The 21861-nt window shown below is 44.9% G+C and overlaps 1 protein-coding gene across 1 annotated transcript; it reads right to left on the bottom strand.

Annotated features, from left to right (window-relative positions):
• Positions 1-1260: 1260 nt before the first annotated feature.
• On the bottom strand, positions 1261-20398 carry POGLUT1 (protein O-glucosyltransferase 1). The gene is made up of 11 exons (XM_084616750.1): positions 20264-20398; positions 17420-17510; positions 16536-16679; positions 14152-14287; positions 11990-12111; positions 9506-9565; positions 7724-7823; positions 5568-5626; positions 4683-4850; positions 3877-3933; positions 1261-3254 (listed from the first exon to the last, which is right to left on the bottom strand). The coding sequence occupies exons 1-11, from the start codon at positions 20340-20342 to the stop codon at positions 3098-3100; spliced, it is 1173 nt and encodes a 390-aa protein (XP_084472876.1). The 5' UTR covers positions 20343-20398; the 3' UTR covers positions 1261-3097.
• Between the last annotated feature and the right edge of the window lie 1463 nt (positions 20399-21861).

The following is a 21861-nucleotide window of genomic DNA, read 5'->3' as shown; positions in this document are numbered from 1 at the left end:
CATGTTCTCTCCCATGCTGTCCCTCAAGCTTGGGAGGAGCTCCCCTTAAACACCTGTAAAGATAACTCCTTGTTCTCCTTCAAATCCCTCCTTAAAGCTCCCCTTTGCCATGATGCCCACAACCAACTTGACAAGTTAGCCAGCTGGTGTGCTGAGACCTCTGCTTATCATACTTACCAGTATTGGCTCACTGTTTCCTTGGGCTCCCCCATCTGTCTTATTCACCGGTTGTCTCTTGTCTTAGATTGTAAGCTCTCTCAGGCAGACACTGTCTTTTTATTGCATTTGTACACTGCCTATCACAATAAGATCCTGGTCCTTAACTAGGGCTCCTAAACTACAGCTGCATTACAAATGATATACTCACAGAATAGGGCAGTTTTAACACACTGCCCCAAGAATGTGTTACAAATGTTACTCTGGAGGGAGAAACCACCCCTAGGGTGGAGATGGGACTCCAGTCTCCTGCCAACGCAATCTTTGGCTTTTCTACTGAGATGGGCAGCAAGGGGGCCAATTAGTCACACCTGGTTTAGTGATATGTCTGCCTGCCTACAAGGAAATGAACTCAGTTCCCTAAATTATTTCACATGGGCCACTGAACAGCTATCGGATGGTAACAATTCTTACCAAATCTCTACCAATTTTGGACAAGATTTGAACTAGTGACGTAAGGTACATCCACACTTATGGTGATGTGTAGAGTACAGACACTGTACGCCCAGCTAACATGGGTATAAATAGCAGTGCAGACGGTGAGACATGGCTTACGTGAGCAGAGTGCCCTCCATGCCTGAACTCCCAGGGTATATACACTACACGGTTCTCTACACACCCAAACAGTGCCTTCCATGTTCACACTATTTTTACCAGTGTAATGCCCTGCTGCCTTCCTGCTCTCTGAGCCTTTCCAGTCACGGGTAGCTACACACCACAATGACAAAAGGTGGACACAGCCTGACTTTCACTGTAGCATTCAGCAACCCGTGTAGTGCGTGTACTCTACATGCTCCCTTAAGTATAGATATAGCTTTAGATGTGAAAGGCTCCACTTATCAATCCCATTCCCATGAGCTATGCAATTCCTCTAAATAGTCTCCCTAAAGAGAACAAATGGTAAGGAATGTATTATTGCTACATCCTGTTGGGTAGAACAGCTGTTGACTGTCCAGTTCCTTTATTATGAGAGAATCATTCTTTTGATTGAGAAATAATTCAGCCAGTAAAAAGGGTTGTTGATTTTTTGTTTTTAATCCAAAAGCACTTCATTAAAAACAAAAAGGGTTTAAAGATACAGTAGATAAATCTGTTGTATCATTTCAGATAATTCCATCACCTCATTAAAACCTGTCATTCAAGCTTTTATTAAAAAGTCTTCCAATATTACACAGTTCTGACTCCAAGTTATTCATTTTCTAATTTAACTCTTTTACATGCTGGGTCAGCCCAGCCAGTGGTCCTGTAATTGGTGCTCTGCACTAGAAATTGATGTTTGCCTGTCATGTCTAGTCCTCCTTGCTCTGTACTGGGGCCTGATGTTGGGGTGTGTTTGTGTGTGAGAACTCTGCAGCACCCCAATCTGCCAGAAGTCAGAAAAATCAGGTCATGGCTTTTTCTATTCCTCTGATTCAGTTGACAAAGGAGGAGTAGGGGGTAAGTAGTTGCCTCCATCTCCCCTCTGTTCCCTCTCCCCACCCCACCAGTTATCTACGTAGAACATGGCCAGCCGAGTTGCAGTACTTACATAAGATGCAAAAACCTCAAAAGAGTGAGACTCCAAGCAGATGCTTACGCTGTTGTGCTTTCAGACAGTCTTAGCACTTTACTTCATTCTGCAGTGAGCCCACCACACAACTAAGGAGCCATGTTGAAAGCTGCAAAAAGAAGTGTTCCAGTGACATCCGACCTTTCATATTCAAAGCCAATGTGCTGAAAATCAGGCAAGCTGGTACTGTTAACACAGCCACATGGTCTAGAAGACAGAGTCTCAACTCACAGAGACGGACAGTTCACAGCTTACATGGAGAAGATACCCAATTTTTAAAACGTAAGGTAAAAGCATCCAAAAGAATGCACAGACTAAAACCTACATCCAGCTATCCTTGGTCAAAAGACAGGTGGTTATGCAAGGCCTTGAGATTATTTAGAGCAAATGCAAGGGACAGGAGGCATGCCCCTTTGGGTTGCACAGGCAGAGAACACTGTACATTATGATTGCACCTCTCATCTCAGGATCACAGAGCACTTTAAAAACATTCATTCATCATCAAAACCCCTCTGTGAAGTAGGTAGCTTTGCTGTCCAAAGGTATTTTTTAGTGTCCAACATGGTGTTAACATCTGAGTGCTTTACAGACTTAAAAAAAACAACAACCCTAAGCTACCCATAAAGGTAACCTAAAACCCCAACCACGGCTGCTGACAGGAAACACCTATACCCCAACTGCCATCACACAATCACAATAACATTGCCAATTTGCCCCCAGTAGGAGTATACCTACATGGAGGGAGGCAAAGAGGATTTAAATAGGTCACGTAGTGGGCTTTGGATCATGCCCCAGGCCCTGACGACTCCCAATTACCACAATGGACTTTGGATCAGGCTCATAGTGAGTTAGAGATTGGGGTGGTAACAGAACCCAGGAGTCTTGATTGACAGTTCCCTGCTCTAAGCACTAGACTCAACTGCCTCATTGATTATATATGTTCTCCAAAAGTTTTGGGTCTAGCTAGTGTGATTCAGTCTCATTGCTCAGGAACTGTTTTAAAGTAACAATAATGCTGCTTGCTGTAGCTTTACAGCAGTGGTTTTCAACCTTTTTTCATTCGCAGATCCCTTTGAAAATTTCAAATGGAGGCATGGACCCCCTTGGAAATGTATTGTCTGTACATATAGTTGAATTCTGTTCAGTCAGTTTTCAGTCTAAGTCTTTCACGGACCCTTTAGACATAGTCCGCAGACCCCGGTTGAGAACCACTGCTTTAGAGTATGAGATAATAAATCTAAGGGACAAAGAGTAACAGAAGATACACCAGTCTTTCGATTTTCAGTGACCACCAGTCCCAAGCCTTGAACTGGAAAGAGAACCACACTGGTTTTAAAGTTCTGTTTTCAAGTGTTTGGAGACCATCTCATCATAGTTTTTCCTCCTCTTAACTTTGTAAGTCAGGGCTTTAGAGTATTCAGTCAGCAAAGTCTCCCAGTAACAAGAGACATCCTTCATCTGCAAGTGGTCCATGATGAACTGGTGCCCCCTGGAGGCAAACAAAAATAAAGTGACAGCCCAAAGTCAAACTTTGTTCTTGTAAAATGAAAATCCTTGGATTTAGCTTTTTTATATCAATTTTCCCAGATTTTTTTTTTAAATGGGGAAATATGAGAATTTGGATGTACAGTGAAATATACTGTTTATTATTAATGTTAATGTGACACCTTTCATTACCACTAGCAGCTCTGATAACTAATTATTCACAAGACAGGTACAGCCTAGGGAGTGGCACTGCAAGCTTCCCCTACATTGCCCCACCAATCAGCCCTGTTTGACATTTACTCCCAGTGGTGGTGGCAGCATTTCTGTGAAATGGACATTTGTTCACTGGGGCTAACTTATTTCGTACCATGAACAAAAGTTAGTACCTCTTTGAGGGACTACTGACATGGATCAGATTTGAACAAGAGGCCTAAAGGTGAAGAGTTCTGTTGTCCTGGTATAAGTACCCTGAGCTCGTCACTCTCCCTGCTTTAACTGCTGAAGATAGATACATTGTGCGCTGTTATCACCAGGCTGTCCTTGACAGGTCTCTCTTTTGAATGTTGTACGGTACAAAGAGTATTGGAGGACAGGTGTTTGACAGTCAGAAAGAATACACAATTTACCTCTCTGAAATTTCTTGTGCTACATCATCATTTTCCTTCACAAACTGCAACAGCTCCCTAAAAGGAAAAAGAAAAATTGCAACTAAGTATTGGCTCAGTGCAGAATACCACACACCCAGCTAGTGTGTTGTGGTAGAACTAGATTTGGGGATTCTAAAGCCAAACGTGATTGGTGCTGCTACTTTCATACCAGTCTTGGGGGGGAAGTCCTGAATTCTGGCAGCTGACGAATATTTGGAACCATTAACGACTAAGATGACTGCTCTCCTTTTTACTTTGTAAGTCAGAAATGCTGAGGGTTTGTCTCAATTTTCACTTCTAACCTTTTGGTTCAAGGTGTGCTGAACATCGGACACACCAGATCTGGCCCAGATCTCAGAATAGATATTATTACTAAAAAGGTAAGGCATAATCAAAAATACCTTCAATAATCAAACTTACATTAGAATAATGTCAACATTTATTGTGTCTCTCTAATGAGCCTAATATATTCTCCCTCTACATGTCTATGGCTCTAAACTATTTCCTGTATGACTAATATGCACTGAGAATTTTGTTTCTTTTACAAAGAAAGGAGAATGACATGTATACATCCCCCTCTCTCTACAGGATCAGCAAATGTCACATGATGTTCTTTCTACCTTTGGTGCACTGAATACGAGACAGAGCGTTGGTATTTGTCAGTATAACCCAAGCCTGATCATACATTGCGTAGCATGGGTAGCATACAGCCTACTGCATGAAATAATCTGTATAACACACTTGGGATCATTGAGTCATTCCAAAAAATCACCTGTAGTTCCTACCTGACATCAGAGAGGTCTGGTTTGACTGGGATGTAATGTACCCAAGGCTTCAGCTGTGGGTAGAAGAACTCCAGCCACTCTTCCCCTACATGAAAGACTAATGAGCCACACAAGAAGAGGTGTTTGAAGCGGAAACTGGCTGCTACCCCCCGGAAATTAAACAGGTATCTGTAAAAAGAGAAGCAAAGACATTTGATTTTGTATTGGTATTCCCCATCCACTAACTCAGGATTTTTTTAAATCACTTTTTTGAAACTTTGACTGCTTTTTAAAATCTGAAATGCTAAGTGCCCTCACCTCAAATGAAAAATGTGTGTGGAGAGACTAGGCTCTGGCTAACAAGTCTGCATATTCTGTCCCCCCTGCCTCTGATGTAAGAACTAGTGAGAAAGTGAGAACAGAGACACTTCACCTGCCAAGGTCAGATTTCAGGTTCCTTATTTCCCTGTTTACATTTTATAGCATCACTGAGTCCCATACCAGACCAAGAGCTGCATTTCTTATGCCATGGTAGTTAGCGATATAAACAACTGTAGAGAACCCTGAACTCAAGGTTTGGTAGGGAAGTAAAAAGGACACGCTTAATTTTAAACGTTTTGGTTTAAGGGAGGCTTTTGTAGTTAGTTTCCACAGAGCCCTTCAGTTCTCTTTACATTCCAGACTTGGTAGTCTCCTGACACTGGCATTTAAAGAGGCCAAACTAAGCTCTCCCAAACCTTCAACTGACTCCATGTAGGTGCAGAGATCTGACTGCCTCCATGGATTCAGTTCCAGGATTGGGGCCTTAAAAAGAAAATAATGCATTAAAACAAACAAGCCTAGCAACACTAACAATCAGACAAGATTTCAGCAGCTCCTGAACATATTTACTGAACAAAACCTCACTTGTATTTGCAGTGATCGACCAGAGGAATTTCCTTCGCAGGTGGTTTCCCGAGAGTGTCCTTCAAGAAAAAGACACTTAAAAAAATTAATTCAATACAGTTTATTTTCTGATCACATTTTGTATGAGGCTTCTTTTTCAACAAACCATAAATAAGGCTGAAGTTTCAAAAGTCTCCCTGCTCATGGGAAAACCCACCCAATCTGGCTTCTAACTGCATTAGCATCTTTGGGGGACTCTCTCGTCTTTACCTAAGATATAGTCTCTGTACGTTAAAAAACATTCTAAGAACAAGTCTCTTACTTAATGACTATAAAGAGGGTTAGGCTTTAGCAATTCATCTTCCTCATCTCTGTGTGCACTGGAACTTTTAACTTAGTAGCGCTGGGGGAAAGTGTTGTTGGTTAATGCAAGGAACTGTCAAAAAACCTGCAACTTGTCCACAGAAGAGTTAACAGTCGGCCGCAGTGAGAGCTTCCCCCATCACAGAGGAAGGGTTGCAACCTCCTGAGCAGATGCAGATAGCACAAAGCTATGTTGGTCACTGACACCCAGACCCTCATCCTCAGCAGACTGGCAGCAGACACAAACCCTCCATCATGGAGGCCAAAATAATCTTTGCTACTGTCTCTGGTTGCTTCTCCCACAGGTCTAAAACCTCAGTGAACAACAATGGCTTAAACTGTCCCCTAAAGAGCCTGCTCTGCTACCACAATCTGAATCTAAGTGACTGTCTTTGCAAACTGACAAGAATTTTCCTCACTGATAATGAAATACCTCAGTCCAGCTTCCTAGAAGCTGCAGGGGCAAAATGCCCTTAGCGGGTCAGATTTTTCTTCTCAGAACCGCAGAAGGTTGTTATGGGCAACAGTTCCTCCACAGCCCTCATGTGTGGAGTCCCACGAGGCTCTATCCCCCCTCCCCCCCCCAACTATTGTTCAGCACATATATGAAGCCTTTGGGGGAGCAGGTCAGGCAACCCGGGCTGAAGTGCCAGCCATTTCCAGATGACAGCACCCAACTCTATATCAAACGTGAGCAGCACAGTCTCCCAGATTTCTCAATGCCTAGCCAAAAGCAGCACCTGGAAAAAGGACAGTTGGCTAAAGCCAAACCCGGGGAAGAATGAGCTAATGCTAGTAGAAGAGGGAAGCACTTCAAAGAACTTGCTTCCCCCATTATTGAGGGCATCTGCCCTCAATTTGTTCAGTCAGTCTCTAGCTTTGGGGTTCATTTGGACAGGTTAAGGCTACTAGATGCTCAAATAACCACAAGGGCAAAAGATAAAAAGAAGAGTGTGCGCTAGTCCATGAAACACAGACTGGGCTACAGCAATCCATGAATTCATAACCTCCTGGCTTGGTTATTGCAACTCTAGGACTGAAGCCACCCACCCTGAGAAAGCTCTAACTGGGATAAAACACCAGTAGCATCACAGGTCACCCTGACCACATCCCTCCAGTGCTCCACTCTCTATATTCAGTACGGAGTGCATGCAGAATTCACTTCAAGGTCCTTTCCCTGCTATTTAAAGCCCTCTGTTGGATTGACCATTACTACCTGTGAGAGCCTCTCTCCCTCTTTGACTCTGAGCTCCCACAACAACTTCGATCCACCACAACAATGAAACTATCGACCACCAGGGGAAGGTTCATAAATGCTGGAAACAGAACTTCATAGGACTTGTGTTACGCTATGGGAGTCACACCTGAAAGAGATAGGAATGACCCTGGCTCTCACAGCATTCAGCTCTACATGGAAAACTCATCTCTGTGATGCCACTTTCCCTTAAGAACCTCTTTTCTCTCTCTCTCACTCACACACACACAAAAAGAAACTCCTCGAGTTACTTATCCTGGGGGGAGGGAGGGGAAGGAGGGGCTTGCTACTTATTTTTAAATACTTGTGAGCTCCTCAGAGACTGCAGTGATGGGGCCATGCAAGTGCCGGTAACTACATTAGATAGATACAGTCATCAGATGGCAATAATTTGAATGCCTGACTTAGAAATGGCTTAACTAGTGACACAGCCTCCCCCACCCCCACCAGTATTATCACCAGTCTCGTAAGAAGCAACATTTACATAAAACACTTGAAATTGCCCTTTTTAAACTATTGCTTCCTAAGCTGCTTATGCGGTTGGCTCGTTAGTGGTTACTTTTTCAGATTTCCAGGCCTGGTTTTTAGTGTACTCAGCATCGACGAGTTCTGGGTTCTCTCGAGACAGAACAATGAGGGGATCCCTCTCAGGACTTGTTCTGCAACAGAAACAACATTCAAATCAGTCAATGCCATTCTGCAGGTCTCCTAAGCTGCATGTCTGCATGACAGCCAACAAACAATGGGATTCAAGACAGAAATACCTCCTGGTCTCTAACAGACTGGTTCTTGTGTGGCCTGAAGGCAATATTGCTAAATGCTGCTCACAATATCTGTAGGAGGACATAATGGGGGAAAGGGGTTCATGCAATGGAATAACTAAGTGATATTCCCGTATCCCATTTAGTTTTAAGTGGTATATTCTTCAGACATTATTCAGAACAAACCACCAAAAGAGCTATATTCTCTTCGCGCCTGATCCTGAGAGGTGCTGATTACTCTCAATTTATATCTAAATCATGAAGTTAAGAGATGATTAGCATCTTTTAGGATTAGGCCCTTTGTTAGGAGAAAAATTTACATGGGTGTGACCTGAATGAAATCTTCAGTCTCTTTGTCTCCTGAATACACTATTGATAGTCGCACATTTTAAAAGTCTGTTTCCTTAAATGCACAACCTATAAATAGGAAAAAATAGTCTTCTTCCTTACTCCCCCGCATCCAGGTATCATTGCTGTAAGGATACCTGATGATTCCCTGAAGTGCACTGCTGCAGAGAATTACAAAATAAAGCATACAGATGCCCAAAAAGGAGCTATGAGGATACCAGACAAACCTCCCAATGCATATCAAAGTAGCTGAAGTTCCCATTGCAAGGGAAGCGAAATACAGAACAAAGAGTCCCTATTTAAATCATTTATTAAGAACTAAAACAGCTGAACTCTTCATAGCACACCCATCACCGCTATTGTTATATGTATGTCTTATTACACTAAATTAGTTGCAAATGACAGCTAATGCTTAGCACATGAGCTGAGAGGATATTGTACAAGGGGGTGCACCCTATTTGCTTTTTAGAAACATATTTTGGTTACATTTTTTGGTTAGTACTTAGAGAGAGAAAATTTCCCAAGTCCAGACAGCTGACACCGTAAGGCACTGCAGCTGGGAGCAAGCCTCCCAGCCCAGGTCGACGGATGCAGGCTAGCGGGGTTTGTGCCAGCACACTAATAAGTAGCTGTGTGGATGCTGCGGCAATGGTTGAGGCTCACACTCGCCACCTGAGCTTATATCCAGGGAGTAGAGTGGGTCTGAGCTTGGGTGGCTAGCCCAAGCCTCCACTAGTGCCACAATGTCCACCACTGCTATTTTTTAGCATGCTAGGGCAAGTCGCTTCCAGCTGCAGTGCTGACCTACCCCTAAATGCACCCCCATGCAGCTCCACTACTGCTCCTCAAGCCAAACTTATTGTGCTTTGTTGCTGACTGAAACAGAAACTAGTGATTGGACCAAACTCTGTCAGGTACTTTTCTTCATGAAGTGGACAGAAATAGCCAAGGCTACGTGGTGGGGTGAGGGTGGAACAAAGCATTAGTGCTGCACAGCAAATGTTTCCCTTTGGCATGGTCTTTGCAATATCGCCTACACTTAGCACAGGAAATGTCACGGCACTGCACATACTGCTTTTTAAATGGCAACTGCTGTGTCAAGTAGTACTTAAAGATCCCCAGAAATAAAAAACTAGTGCATATTTTCCTCAGCCTTATTTTGTACTTCATTAAACTGGCACCTGTTAGCAGCCTATATTGCCAGAATACCTGGAGTTGGAAAATACACTCACCTGGATCCTCGAAAATATCCTTTGGAGATTTTTTTCTTCCACGGCCATTTTTCTGCAGATCTAAAAACATTTTTTAATATGTGGTAATAAATAATTTAACACAAGCAGGAAAAAGTGTCATCAGTTTCTGCAGTATAGTCACATTTCATTATTCTTGAGGTTTGATGGGAACCAATTCTTTCATTAGAGCAGAAAAACATCTCAGCTAAGTCCAACAAAATAGGCTTTTACCACAGATGGTAGCTCTCTAGCCAAGATGTTATAGGGACACTGTCAAGATATCAATCTATACACACAAAAACAAACTCTTTCCTGTGTTATCAGTAACACTGTGAATTATTGAAACTTAAATCATTTTAAAACTCCAGTTCACATTTCACTACTTATGCTGCTGCTTTTCTTTTTTTGCATTTCACTGAGCACAGATCATGCATATCAAATGGGCAGTTTCCAGGCATTGTCACTTTCTACTTCTCTTGTACATGCAAAACACTGTTAAGTGCCTAACTTTGCAGGCTAATGTTTGCACAAACAACTTTCACTTTAAATTTAAACAAATAATTGAACCATTAGAAAAACAAAATAAAAAGAAAGTTTAAATATCATGTGTCTCTCATGTGTACATTCACACATCCACCAAAACACGTGCATGTCAGAATTGTTATCCCACAGGATTAGTTTTTGTAACCCTTGTCCTTTCTTCCCCAATCCTTTCCCCACTGTTTGTTGCTCTCACTTGTGTCTTGTCTAAAACATAGGTCCCACTCCTGCAATCAGCTCTGTGCAGGTAGACCTTTGCACGTGCATGGAGGCCCAGTGAAGTCACTGGAGCTCCATATGGGTCGGAGGATCTGCGTGCATGGATCGGATTGTACATTTTTTAAGGTGGAGAGTTATTTTTAAGAAATCTTACCATTAGGTGCCTGGTGTAGTTCTGTGCTCGAGAAAGAATGATTTTTTTTTTTTAATGCTCCTCCACAATTTTTTTTAAACCTGTATTTTGGGCCTCAATTATTGCCTTAGGAATTCAAGCAGGAAAACATTTAACTTTGGGGTCTGTTGCTAGCAGATCTTTGCTTCAAAATGCTTTGCTTCCCATAGCATTCCTATATTTGCTCACTTTCCCCTATATTTGCTTCACCTACACTACAAAATTAAATTGATCAAGGTTATGTCTACATACAGCCACTGCAGCAATTGAATCACTTTTGCAGATCCACATTGCGCTCCTTGTGTCAGTGGTACGTGTCCTCACCAGGAGTGCTTACACCAATTTAACTGCCAGTGTGGGGCATTGTGGGATAGCTTCTGAAAGGCAGCAACAGTTGATGTAAGCAACACAGTGTCTACACTGAGTCAACCTGACTACATCGACCTAAGCATTACACATCTTGCAGAGGTGCAGTTAAGTCGGTGTAGTGGACGAGTTACATCGGTGGGACTGACATTTTAGTATGGATGCTTACAGAGTTAAGTCGATGTAAGCTGCCTTACGTTGACCTAACTCTGTAGTGTAGACCAGACCTAACAGCTGCTCTCTGAGGGAGACCAACCCTTAGACTGACAAAAGAATATTATGGCCACATGAAAAATACTCTCTCACAAACTTCTCCTGTCTTACTAGTCAGTGACTCTGGTCCCCTACGGTATGTCTACACTACAATCACACACCCACGGCTGGCCCATGCCAACTGATTCAGGCCCCTGGGGCTGGCGCTGTGGGGCTGTTTAACTGCGGTGTACACATTCTGGCTCAGGCTGCAGCCCGAGTGCTGGGAAGCTCACAGGGATGTCTACATTGCAATTAAACTGCAAGCCTGGATGTCTACACTACAATTAAACAGCCCTACAACCCGAGTCCCACAAGCCCGAGTCAGCTAGCACAGGCCAGCCATGGGTTTTTAATTGCAGTTCAGACATACCCTTAGATCAGTGGTTCTCAACTAGGGGTACACGTACCCCTGGGGATATACAGAGGTCTTTCGGGGGTACATCAACTCATCTAGATATTTTCCTAGTTTTACAACAGGCTACATAAAAAGCATTAGCAAAGTCAGTGCAAACTAAAATTTCATACAGATGATTTGTTTATACTGCTCTATATATTGTACACTGAAATGTAAGTACAATATTTATATTTAATTGATTTATTTTATAATTATATTGTAAAAATGAGAAATTAAACAATTTGCAAGCAAACCATTTTTAAGTGAGGAGAAGCTTGGGGGTACTCAAGACAAATCAGACTTATGAAGAGGTACAGTAATCTGGAAAGGTTGAGAGCTACTGCCTTAGAGAAGTCCTGTCTCTTCTCCTGTGTAAAAACAGCCCTCTGAGCACAAGGTGATTTGGCTTCAGGAAAATAGACCTAAGAGGCTTAGAAGTTATTGTCACCATGTTGCATCAATGCTAGGAGGTTCTCTTGCGTAGTTATGCTGAGCTGTTTCTTTTCTATGTAAAAAACTCCTCTCTCCTGAAACATACCTTCGGAGGTCCTCTCTCATTAAGTCCCAGCGCCCAAGACCTGTGGGGTAAATTGGCCAAACAGCTGGTCCCCCTTCCCAAAACGTCCAGGCAGGATACATGATATCATGGTACTCGGAAGTCTTAAAAACAAGAAAATCAGCAGGTACACATGTGGCCATGCATTTAACCAAGTTTCACGCTCACTGTTAAGAAGAGGAGCAGCTGAGTTTTGTTTAAGAAAACAAAATAAACACACAAAGGTATTTAGCCAGTACACATGACAAGGATGATTCCTTGTGACTAGCCTGAACATAAGCTTCCTGCCCAGCTGGTGTTAAACAAGCCATTCTTGTGACTTGTCTGAACTTCTTCTGGTTTCCAACAATCTGTAACATTTTACTTTGGGGAAATGTTTCAGTCAAATGCCCTCACAGATGTGGAGCATGGATTGCAGGTTTATCCAGGGGAGCAGAACCAAGCTTAGATTCTGTTTCTCAGTGTATTGCCCTCACCTACCGCCCATCCTACTGGCAACGTAGCAATGCTGTCCTTGTAGTACTGGGAGGCCACATGCCCAACAAATAAAGAGGCTGGTTTTGTGTGTGTATATGTATGTGAAGGGGAAAGAGGTGCTATGTGATTTGCTGAACAATCAAACCCGGTATCCTGCCTCTGGCCATGTCTAATACCCGATGCTACAGAGGAAGGGGAAGAAAAACCCATAATGCACCAGATTAGTTGTGCAATGCTCTACATGGAGAAAAAATATTCTTTCTGACTACTAGCATGATCAGTGAATACCCTGAAGCATGGCTTTGATTACCTTTTTAAAAAGATATGTATTATGTATAGCTACAAATGTTATTATTGTTCATAAAATAGGCAGGACTGTTATGATCATTTCCTGCAACACTTTGCCATCTAGGCTGCTCATGGCTTCTCTTTAATTCACTTCAGACTTCCTAGGGATCATCCTACGCATAGACACCAATTCCGTGGGTGCTCCGGGGCTAGAGCACCCAGGGAGAAAAATTGGTGGGTGCTCTGCACCCATTGGCAGCTCCCTGCCCCGCCCCCTCACCCCAACTCACCTCTGACTCCTCTCCTGAGCGCACCGCCACGTCCTGCTTCTCCTCCCTCCCACCACTTGCGCCGCATAACAGCTGTTTCGCGCAGCAAGCGCTGGGAGGGAGGGGGGAGGAGGAGGAAAACAGCGCACTCGGGGAAGAGGCGGGGCCAGGGATTTGGGGAGGAGTCCAATAGGGACAGGGAAGGGGCGGAGTCGGGATGGGGCCAGGGCACAAGCACCCACTGGCGCCAAGGAAAGTTGGTGCCTGTGCCTACAAGTCACCATAAGGACATAATCCCTTAAGTGATACCACTTAACTTCACTGGTCAAATGGCCCTTATCAGAATTGAGCATCCAACAGCCTATCAGCACTTCCCCAATGGCTCTGTAGACGCATTTGTACTGCACCCCCAACTGGTATCTGAGCAGCTGGTTCCATTGGCCACATTCCGCTTGAAATAAAGAAGGAACTTCAATAAACTCCCATAATTTTTCACAGCTGTGATGTAATCCTGAGGCTACAGTTCACTGGTGTCACTCTTTAGCTATGAGAAAAAGCTACCATTACTTTTCTGGACCACTAACCAAGAGGATTATAATATGCAAATTAACTCAAAGGAACTGAGTTTTTAGTGAGGCCACAAGCCCGCTCCCTTAACAGTGATCTTAAAATCAAACTATAACTTTATCAAAGATCTAAAGAGAATAATGAACCACAGGGATAATGGCACTAAATCCAGTGGTGGTATGCATCACCCCACTGTTGGACAGATGAGACACTGATCTAGAGTATGAGCTTGTTTGGGAGTCATTCCCTTCAACAAATTTCTAATTCTTTGCACTGGAGAGCTAGAAGGAGAAAGTCTATAAATATGAAGAGCCAACAACTCTGGGTTTTGTATCTGAAAGAAAAGGGTAATTTTGACTCAGAGCCCTTGTGCATTGGAAAAAGAAAATACATTGTGGTAGAACCCTCAACTCCCTTAAAAATTCTTGTGTCCCATTAGGAAAGGAATGTGTAGCTTCTTACTCTTGTGGCTCCAATGAACTAGAGCATGAAATGCAGGTCACAGTGTCCCCCACTACCACAAAGATGCCTGCAGTCTCTCACCTTGCTGAAAGAGAATACTGGAATGACTGGCTTCATCCACTTGGGGACCTGGGGGTAATCTCGCACATTGATCACCATCTCCATGTCTGGGAGGCGGCCGATGATCTCCAGAATGAAATGTTCAACCCCATTACATCTGCAGAGAATTGACAAACAACCAAAAGCCATGAGCAAAAGGCTTAGTGTCACCAGGCCTTCGCTTCCCCCACCAGTTATTGTTCTGAAAGGGCAGAGCTGAAGAAGAAAAGAAAAGAAAAGCTAAAAGGGAGAACAAAGCTGGAGGACACAAATGCTGAAGTATGAGATGGCCAGGTTTGGGGCTAGTTAGAAACAAAGACAGTGCCAAAAAATTGCAGCTGAGTTGTGGACAAGCCATGGAAAATTGCAGAAAAGTAAAATTATTTTTCTGCAATTTTCCACTGTCAGCCACCTGGGGCTGAGAGCAGGGACTCCTGCTGTCAGCCTCACATACAGTGTAGCTCCGACTGTCAAAACTGTGGTGGAAGCCTACTACTGTAGAATTTGCAATTTCCGCAATATCGCAGGTTAAGTAGGGCCTTAATAATAAACATTTACATAGTATCTTTCATCCAAAATCCCCAGAACCACTCAACAAAGCATACAATCTGTAGGCAATAGACACAGCAATCACTCCACCCACCATTGAAATTCAGGGAGGCAACATAATAACGGTTTCAGAGCGCACACTACTACTCAGCTACTTAGGACAGGAAATCAAGACTACCGCATCCAAATGAAACTGCCTGGGGAATCTAGAGAGGCAGAATGTAATTATAATCACGCAAGGTAAACACTCCTACTCTGGCAGAAAAAACTGCCCGGGGATTGTTTATGATAAGTGGTCAAAATCTTAGTTTTATGACTCATTTGAAAGAGTACATTTCAAGCAAGACATCAGGCTGGAGCTGGCTCTATGGTGACTCAAAAGTGGCATGGCACCAACCAAATCATCATTAATACCACTTACTGAAGAGCCTGGGTGTTTACTAGAATCTCCCATCCACGGACTGACCTAACCCAACCATAGGAAATGTAATGGGATAGCCCTTATTTAGCATTTGCATCCATCGCAGAAGAGTTATTCACCTATTGAGTGACTGAGGAAGCCACAAACATAATGCAACAGATCAGAAGAGAAAAAGATAACTCTGTTAAAGTGGTTTCTCCCCAAGTGGAAAGATTCGGTCAGTAGGCTGTGCACTAGCAGAAGACGCTGCAGTTCAATTCCTCTGTCAAATCCTTTACTCTCAAGCACATAAGCAGGGAAGGACCCCTCATCTGTTGCTTTCTAGGTTGGCAAGGGCCAAGAGCAAGCATTTCAGGTCACTTTGTAGCAGGGTGAAGTGATTTAAATTAAGACAATGTATTTAACTGATTTAAATCATATGCATTTTATTTTTTAAAACAAACTTTCTTTCAATCACGTTGAGATTCTGTAAAACTAATTTGAAAATTTGTGCAATGGCAACTTTATATTAATATGTACAATGAACTAGATAATAAATGCTGGGTTTTAAAAAAATGTTGTTGCTGCTAGGAGATTTTAATATTGTACAAAATTGCTACACAGAAAGAAAACCACAGAATATAGAAAATGGAGGCTCTTCGCCTGCAAAAACTTGGGCACAGAACTTTAGAAACTTTAGTCACACAAATAGTCCCACTGACTTCCATTACTCACATGCTTGAAGTTAAGCACATGCATAGAAGTTTGCAGTCTCAGAAGCTAAAACTATTCCTATTAAAAACTTTTCTCTTGGACAATTTTTAAAAAAAAACATGATTTAAAACAAAAAATACATTTATGAATTTTTTTAACCAAGATTTTCACCCATCCTGCTTTGCTGTGAACCCTCCTGGTTAATTGAGAGCAGCACTGATGGACCATGACGGCATCTGCATCCAACTCTTTCCACTAAAGGAACGCCACTATGATAGAGGGTACAAGTGCAGGGGAAATGGATGAGAATCTTTCCTCTGGATCCTCTCACTCCATTGAACAAAAGAACACTAAATTATCCTCCCACACTATAAAGGTAGCTTGGGTACAGTCACTAGCCCTCTCTGACCCTCAACCCAACCTTGATCCAGGCAACAATGAAAAATATCCCCTTCAGCCAACCTTGCTCCCCACAAAAATTTAAGCCAGCCTTCTCTGGGACTCTAACCTCTTCTAACCCCTGGTCCAACTAATTGCAGTGGGGAGATTTCAGTCCAGTGCCGGCTTCATCAAGATCTCCCCTCACACAGTGGGATGCAGTCCTGTCAAACACTCTTCCACTCAGTAAGTGGTCACATGGCTGGTTCTGAAGTAATTTTTTATTTCCCTGTGGAATGGATGAGATTTTCTGCCTTGCTCTCACCTAGCAGGGAACATGCAGTCATGCTCACGATATAACTTGTTCTTGATGATCTGATAGTGTGTCCCAAGCTTCCGGCTAACCACATCTGACAGCAGCTCCTTGGAGATTCCTCCCTGAAAGGGAGCCAAGTCCTGCTCCCTAATGCTGAGAAAGAAGAGACACCACCTTTCATTAGACACATTAGGGAAGATATTACATTCCCAGTTCTCATGTTTCCTAACTTTACTCTAATGGCTTTCTTGTCTTCCAAGTACTCCACAGTGTAGGCTGCACATTTTGACTCTTCCTGCTCTTCCCACCGCTGTCTTCATTTAAATACGTGGTGCTGTTTTGAGGTTTCAGATAAACATGGGCAGAGACTAAATCCCTTTTCCACAAGATTGTTAAAGCACAGGAAGCCAGTGATGCAATCCTGCTCTGGAGGGGCCATCTGCCGGAGGGCAAACGGAGAGTTTAGAGTAGACTACGGTCCAGTTAGTCACCTGCTTTACTGCTGATGCTGCCAGCAAGGAGAACAATTAAGAGGGTAGCTTTTGTGTGTGGACATCCCTCCTCTAGGAAACAGCATGAACCACCAACTAATTCTTTGGAAAAAGAAAAGAAGTACTTGTGGCACCTTAGAGACTAACAAATTTAAATGTGCCACAAGTACTCCTTTTCTTTTTGCGGATACAGACTAACATGGCTGCTACTCTGAAACCTAATTTTTTGGGAAGGACATCAATAGTGTTTCCTTTAAAACTAGTTTTCCCTCCTTGGTTGAAGGTCTGATAGCTTAGCTCTCAGCCATTTCACAGCTACACCCCACCTATCCATGCATGGCAAGAGTATTTTCCCTCTAGTGCCAGAGGGCCCCCCAAGCAACCAGGAAAGCATGCCCTCACCTTTGGTAGCAGCTGCAATTCTCCCTTATACATGGTCTGTAGCCTTCCATTGCTCTGTCAGTCTGGTCGATGAAATGTTTCCATTTTGCACCTGGAAGGAAGAAAGAAAGAAGAAAAAGACTTAATATAATACATCCATTATATTATCACAGCAGCTACCAGGAGACGAATGGGCCTTCCAGTCCATGAAAGCCAGCTGGTCTGATGACAGCAATGGTGTGTGTCAAACACCACAGCCCACTTCTGTACTACTCTTATCCATGTGTCTAACACATTATATGGTGGTGCTGCCTGTAGGTGTGAGAGGAAGTTGAAGGTCCATGTTTATTCAATCCGTGACTTCTCCATTGAAACTGTCAGCAAGGGGGTGCCAGAGATGACAGTGGTTCTTTTAATGTGGATTCCTCAATCCAGACTGAAAGAACAGACTCAATTAACATAAGTCACTGAACAGGCATTAGGTAGCAATGACTCTGGTCACTGCTAGAGAGAGCTGGATTTGAACCTGTGGCTTAAAGGAAAGAATTTTTACTTGCACATGCTACCTAGTTATAACATGATCTAATGGCTAGAAATTGAAGATAGACAAATTCAGACTAGAAATAAGACATCAATTTTTAAGGGTGAGAGAAAATAACCACTGGAACGATTTACCAGGGGTCATGGTGGATTCTCCATCACTGACAATTTTTAAATCAGGATTGGACGTTGTTCTAAAAGATCTGCTCTAGGAATTATTTTGGGGAAGTTCTATAGCCTGTGCTGTATAGGAGGTCAGACTAGAAGATCACAATGGTCCCTTCTGGCCTTGGAATCTATGAATCAGCTCTCCTTTGATTTTTACCCTCTTCTGAGAGGGGGCAGAGAGAAAGCTCAGTAACGTCTGCCCCTTACTCTTCTAGGTACCAGAGACCAAATCTTGGATTCTTGTCAAGGCGTTGTCCTTACTCAACCAATCATCTAGATAAAGGGACATGTGCGATGTAGGTGCTGTACGTTACTAGTACTACTTCTAAGCAACTGGTAAACATGCACAGAGCCATCTCAAGAAGCAGCACTCTGCACTAGCTAGGCTACTCTCCTTCTATAACTGTAAAATACCTCTGCCACAAGGTGGACTAGCCTTTTAAGGGGAGTGAGGCTCATCCCGACCTGTGCCTAGTTTTCCACCTCCCAGGTGATGGGTATGGATTTGGCTGGTGGTTGCGCCATGGGGTCAGGCATCACAGGATGGTAGCCTGGAGTGAGGCTTCATATAAGAGGGAACCTGCTTTCTCAGGAATGAGACATCAGGAGTCAGGGTAGGTCTTTCCAGAGATGCCTAAAGTGGGTTGACTGGCAGACATACCCTGTTTAGAGAAGTCTGGGGAGCTAAGGCCTGATATAAGGGTAAAGAGTAGACACAGACCTACAAGGAGGCTCCTGTGGGGAGATCCAGAGTAAACCCAGGGTCAGAGAAGAAGCTCTTTACACCAGCTGGTTGAAGCTACTTGCAATAAAGGACAGCAGCAAAACTCTTAAGAGGGAAATAGGAGTCCAGGAGAGGCATCATGAAGTGGTGAGCCTGGAAAAGTCTCTGGCTTTGAGTTAAACTACTTTATACTAATAAATCAGACCCCAGAGTGGAGAGTAGCTTCATTTGGATATAGTAGCATTCACTTCCTGTCCTTAACGCTCCCTTAGTGTTATTGCATGCTGCTGAACAACTGCCATATTCCACCTCAGATGAGCAGTGGGTGAAGTGATTGATTTCTATATAGTTTGCAAAAGTATTCTGAGAGACTTCAGGTGCTGTGCAGAGGCTCTAAACAGAATACTTTTCTGTATTATAGAAAGACCCAGAGACAGATTCCTGATGGGTGCCATACATAACACAGTAAACGACCCTGTCCCAAAGGCCAGTTACATTCTAATTAAGTAACACAGGTAACCAGTCCCCTCTTTCCACCAGCAAAAGAACTGCTTCTAGAAACCCTGGTTTGAATTCTTCCTTTGTGACAAGTTGGTTTAGAGCAACAAGATTGTGATTTTACATGATCAGGAAGTACTTAACAGGATCTCTGAAAAAGCCCAGGCAGGTATGAGAGGTGCAAGAAAACTAGGGATGCGGAGCCTGACTAATAGTGAGTGTACAGAAACAAGGCTGTCTTTGGGGTACCCCTTCCACTGCCTCATGGGCGCCTCTGTTCTAAAACGTATCTTGAGACTAGCTAAGTGGCACCCTGGGGACACGGCCGCCTCTCGCAGCCCTCTGCCTGCCGGTGCTGTGCACACCGCATACACCAACCTACCCTCACCCAACCACACCCCCATCTCAGGGCAGGCAAGACCTGTCCCACGGGGGCTAATCTGTACAGCCCGAGCCAGGGACACGCGCTACAAGCAGCCGGAGTTTGCAGCACGTTTCCTACCCCCCCCCCCCCAGGAGTAAGTTCCCCGTGCTAGGGGCAGGCGCGGGGCGCTGAGCAGGGTGGGTGGGTTCACGGCGGGCTGCGAGGAGACGGAGGGGGGCTGGCACAGTGACCAGCCACAGCCTGATCCAAACGGAAGGGGCAGCCTCAAAGGCGGCACCTAGGCGGGACCCGCCGGCAGGAAGGGACGCGGGCAGAGACGCCGGGGCCCGGAGCGGCGAAGGAGCAGCCCGAGCCCTGGGCAGGCGGCGAGCACTGGGGACGCAGGGGAGGCACGGCCCGGGAGGGGACCAGAAAGCGGGAGGCGGCAGCGGGCACAGCAGGGCGCGTCCCGGGGCTCTGGGGGCGGGAGACACATGCCGGGGGAGGGGGGGGGGATTGGTGCTGCTGGGAGGGACGCGACACCCGTCCCGCTCCGCTCGCAGCCTCTCACCTGCGGCGCTGCTGCCCGGGCTGAGGGCGAACTGGGACACGGCAGCCGCCCGCAGCGCCCACGCCACCAGCGGCCCCATTGTGCAGCCCGGCGGGCAGTCGCCGCCCGCTCACTGCGCCTGCGCGCCCCCAGCCCGCCCCTCCACGTTCCATCGGGCCGCCGGCGTATTCAGGGATGGGGGGGAAAAAAAAAAAAAAAAAAAAAAAAGAGGCCGCGGGAGCGGAGGGCGAAAAGCGCCCCGCACAAAGATGGCCGCCGCCGCAGCGGGGAAGGTAGGGGCGCGCCCCGCATAAACATGGCCGCGCTTGTCAAGCCCACAGAGGGTCCCATCGCGGCTGCGCATCCGGGACGCACGCGCTTTGCCTCCTGGGAGTTGTAGTGCCGGACATTTGCCCATGAACTCTCAGCGGGATTTGGGTGCCGCTCTCAGCCCTGGGCAGGGGGCGCACCCAGACCTCAGCCCCTCCCTGCCCAGGGGTGACTGCGCTGTGGTCGCAGCCCTGGAGCCCCTCACCAACTCTGCTGGGTTGGGTATAGGGAGCATGTGAACGCCACCTGTGGGGTGGGTGGGAATTGCCCTGCCCCAGGGGTACGGTTTGCATAGTGGGGGTGCTGAGAGCCATCGAACCAAACTGTAAACCCTGTGCATGATGGGAACCACTTCAAGCCAGGGGCTGTGGCAGCTCCCCTAGTTCCAGCACCTATGCCCTATCCCCCCAGGTGACCAGATATCCCGATTTTATAGGGACAGTCCCGATATTTGGGACTTTATCTTATATAGGTGCCTATTACCCCCCACCCCCTGTCCCAATTTTTCACACTTGCTGTCTGGTCACTCTACCCCCCCAAAGGTCACTGCACAGGGGAAGCAAAGGGGGCGAGAGCCCGGGCTGAGGGATTCATTTGCTTGAAGGTAGGTCACAGCAGTGCCTGGACAGTCTGCTGGAAGTCTGTGTCCATTTCTGGTGTCAGCCAAGAAGGAAATTGATAAATTGAAAAGAGTTCAGAGAAGAGCTTCAAGAATGAGTAAAGGATTAGCAAACATGTCTTATCGTGAGAGACTCCAGAAGCTCAATCAATTTACCTTAACAAAGAGAAGGCAAAGAAGTGACTTGATCAGTCTATAAGTACCTACATGAGGAATGCAAACTTGATAATGGGCTCTTCAATCTAGCAAACAGAGGTATAACAAAATCCAGTGGCTAGAAGCTGAAGCTGACAAATTCAGACTTGAAATAAGGCACACATTTATAACAGTGAGGGTAATTAATTATTGGGAAAACTTAACAAGAGTCGTGGTGGATTCTCCATCACAGGCTGTTTTTAAAATCAAGATTCGATCTTTTTCTAGGTCAAACAGGAATAAAGTCAGGGATGTTCTCCAGCTTGTGTTATGCAGGAGGTCAGACTAGATGATCACAGTGATTCCTTCTGGTCTTGGGGCTTCTCTTCATGTACAGTGCTGCAGTGGCACAGCTGCAGGGCTTTACTGACTATGCTACTATGCTAACAGGAACGCTTCTCCCCTTGATGTAGTTAATCCACCTACCTGAGAGGCAGTAGCTATGGCCACAGGAGAAGCTTTCCCATCAACACAG

This window comes from Lepidochelys olivacea (genome assembly GCF_965140295.1).
Source record: "Lepidochelys olivacea isolate rLepOli2 genome assembly, chromosome: 1".
Taxonomy (NCBI): Eukaryota; Metazoa; Chordata; order Testudines; family Cheloniidae; genus Lepidochelys; species Lepidochelys olivacea.
The sequence above is the reverse complement of the archived record's forward strand: the minus strand, read 5'-3'. Positions and strand labels throughout refer to the sequence as shown.

Coding starts and splice junctions, on each gene's coding strand:
- POGLUT1 (XM_084616750.1), bottom strand. CDS start 20,342: ATGGGGCCGCTGGTGGCGTGGGCGCTGCGGGCGGCTGCCGTGTCCCAG. Junction 14,288..16,535: donor GACTGCATGTTCCCTGCTAG/GTGAGAGCAAGG, acceptor AATTCTCTGCAG/ATGTAATGGGGTTGAACATT. Junction 5,627..7,723: donor AGGCCTGGAAATCTGAAAAA/GTAACCACTAAC, acceptor TTTTTCTTGAAG/GACACTCTCGGGAAACCACC.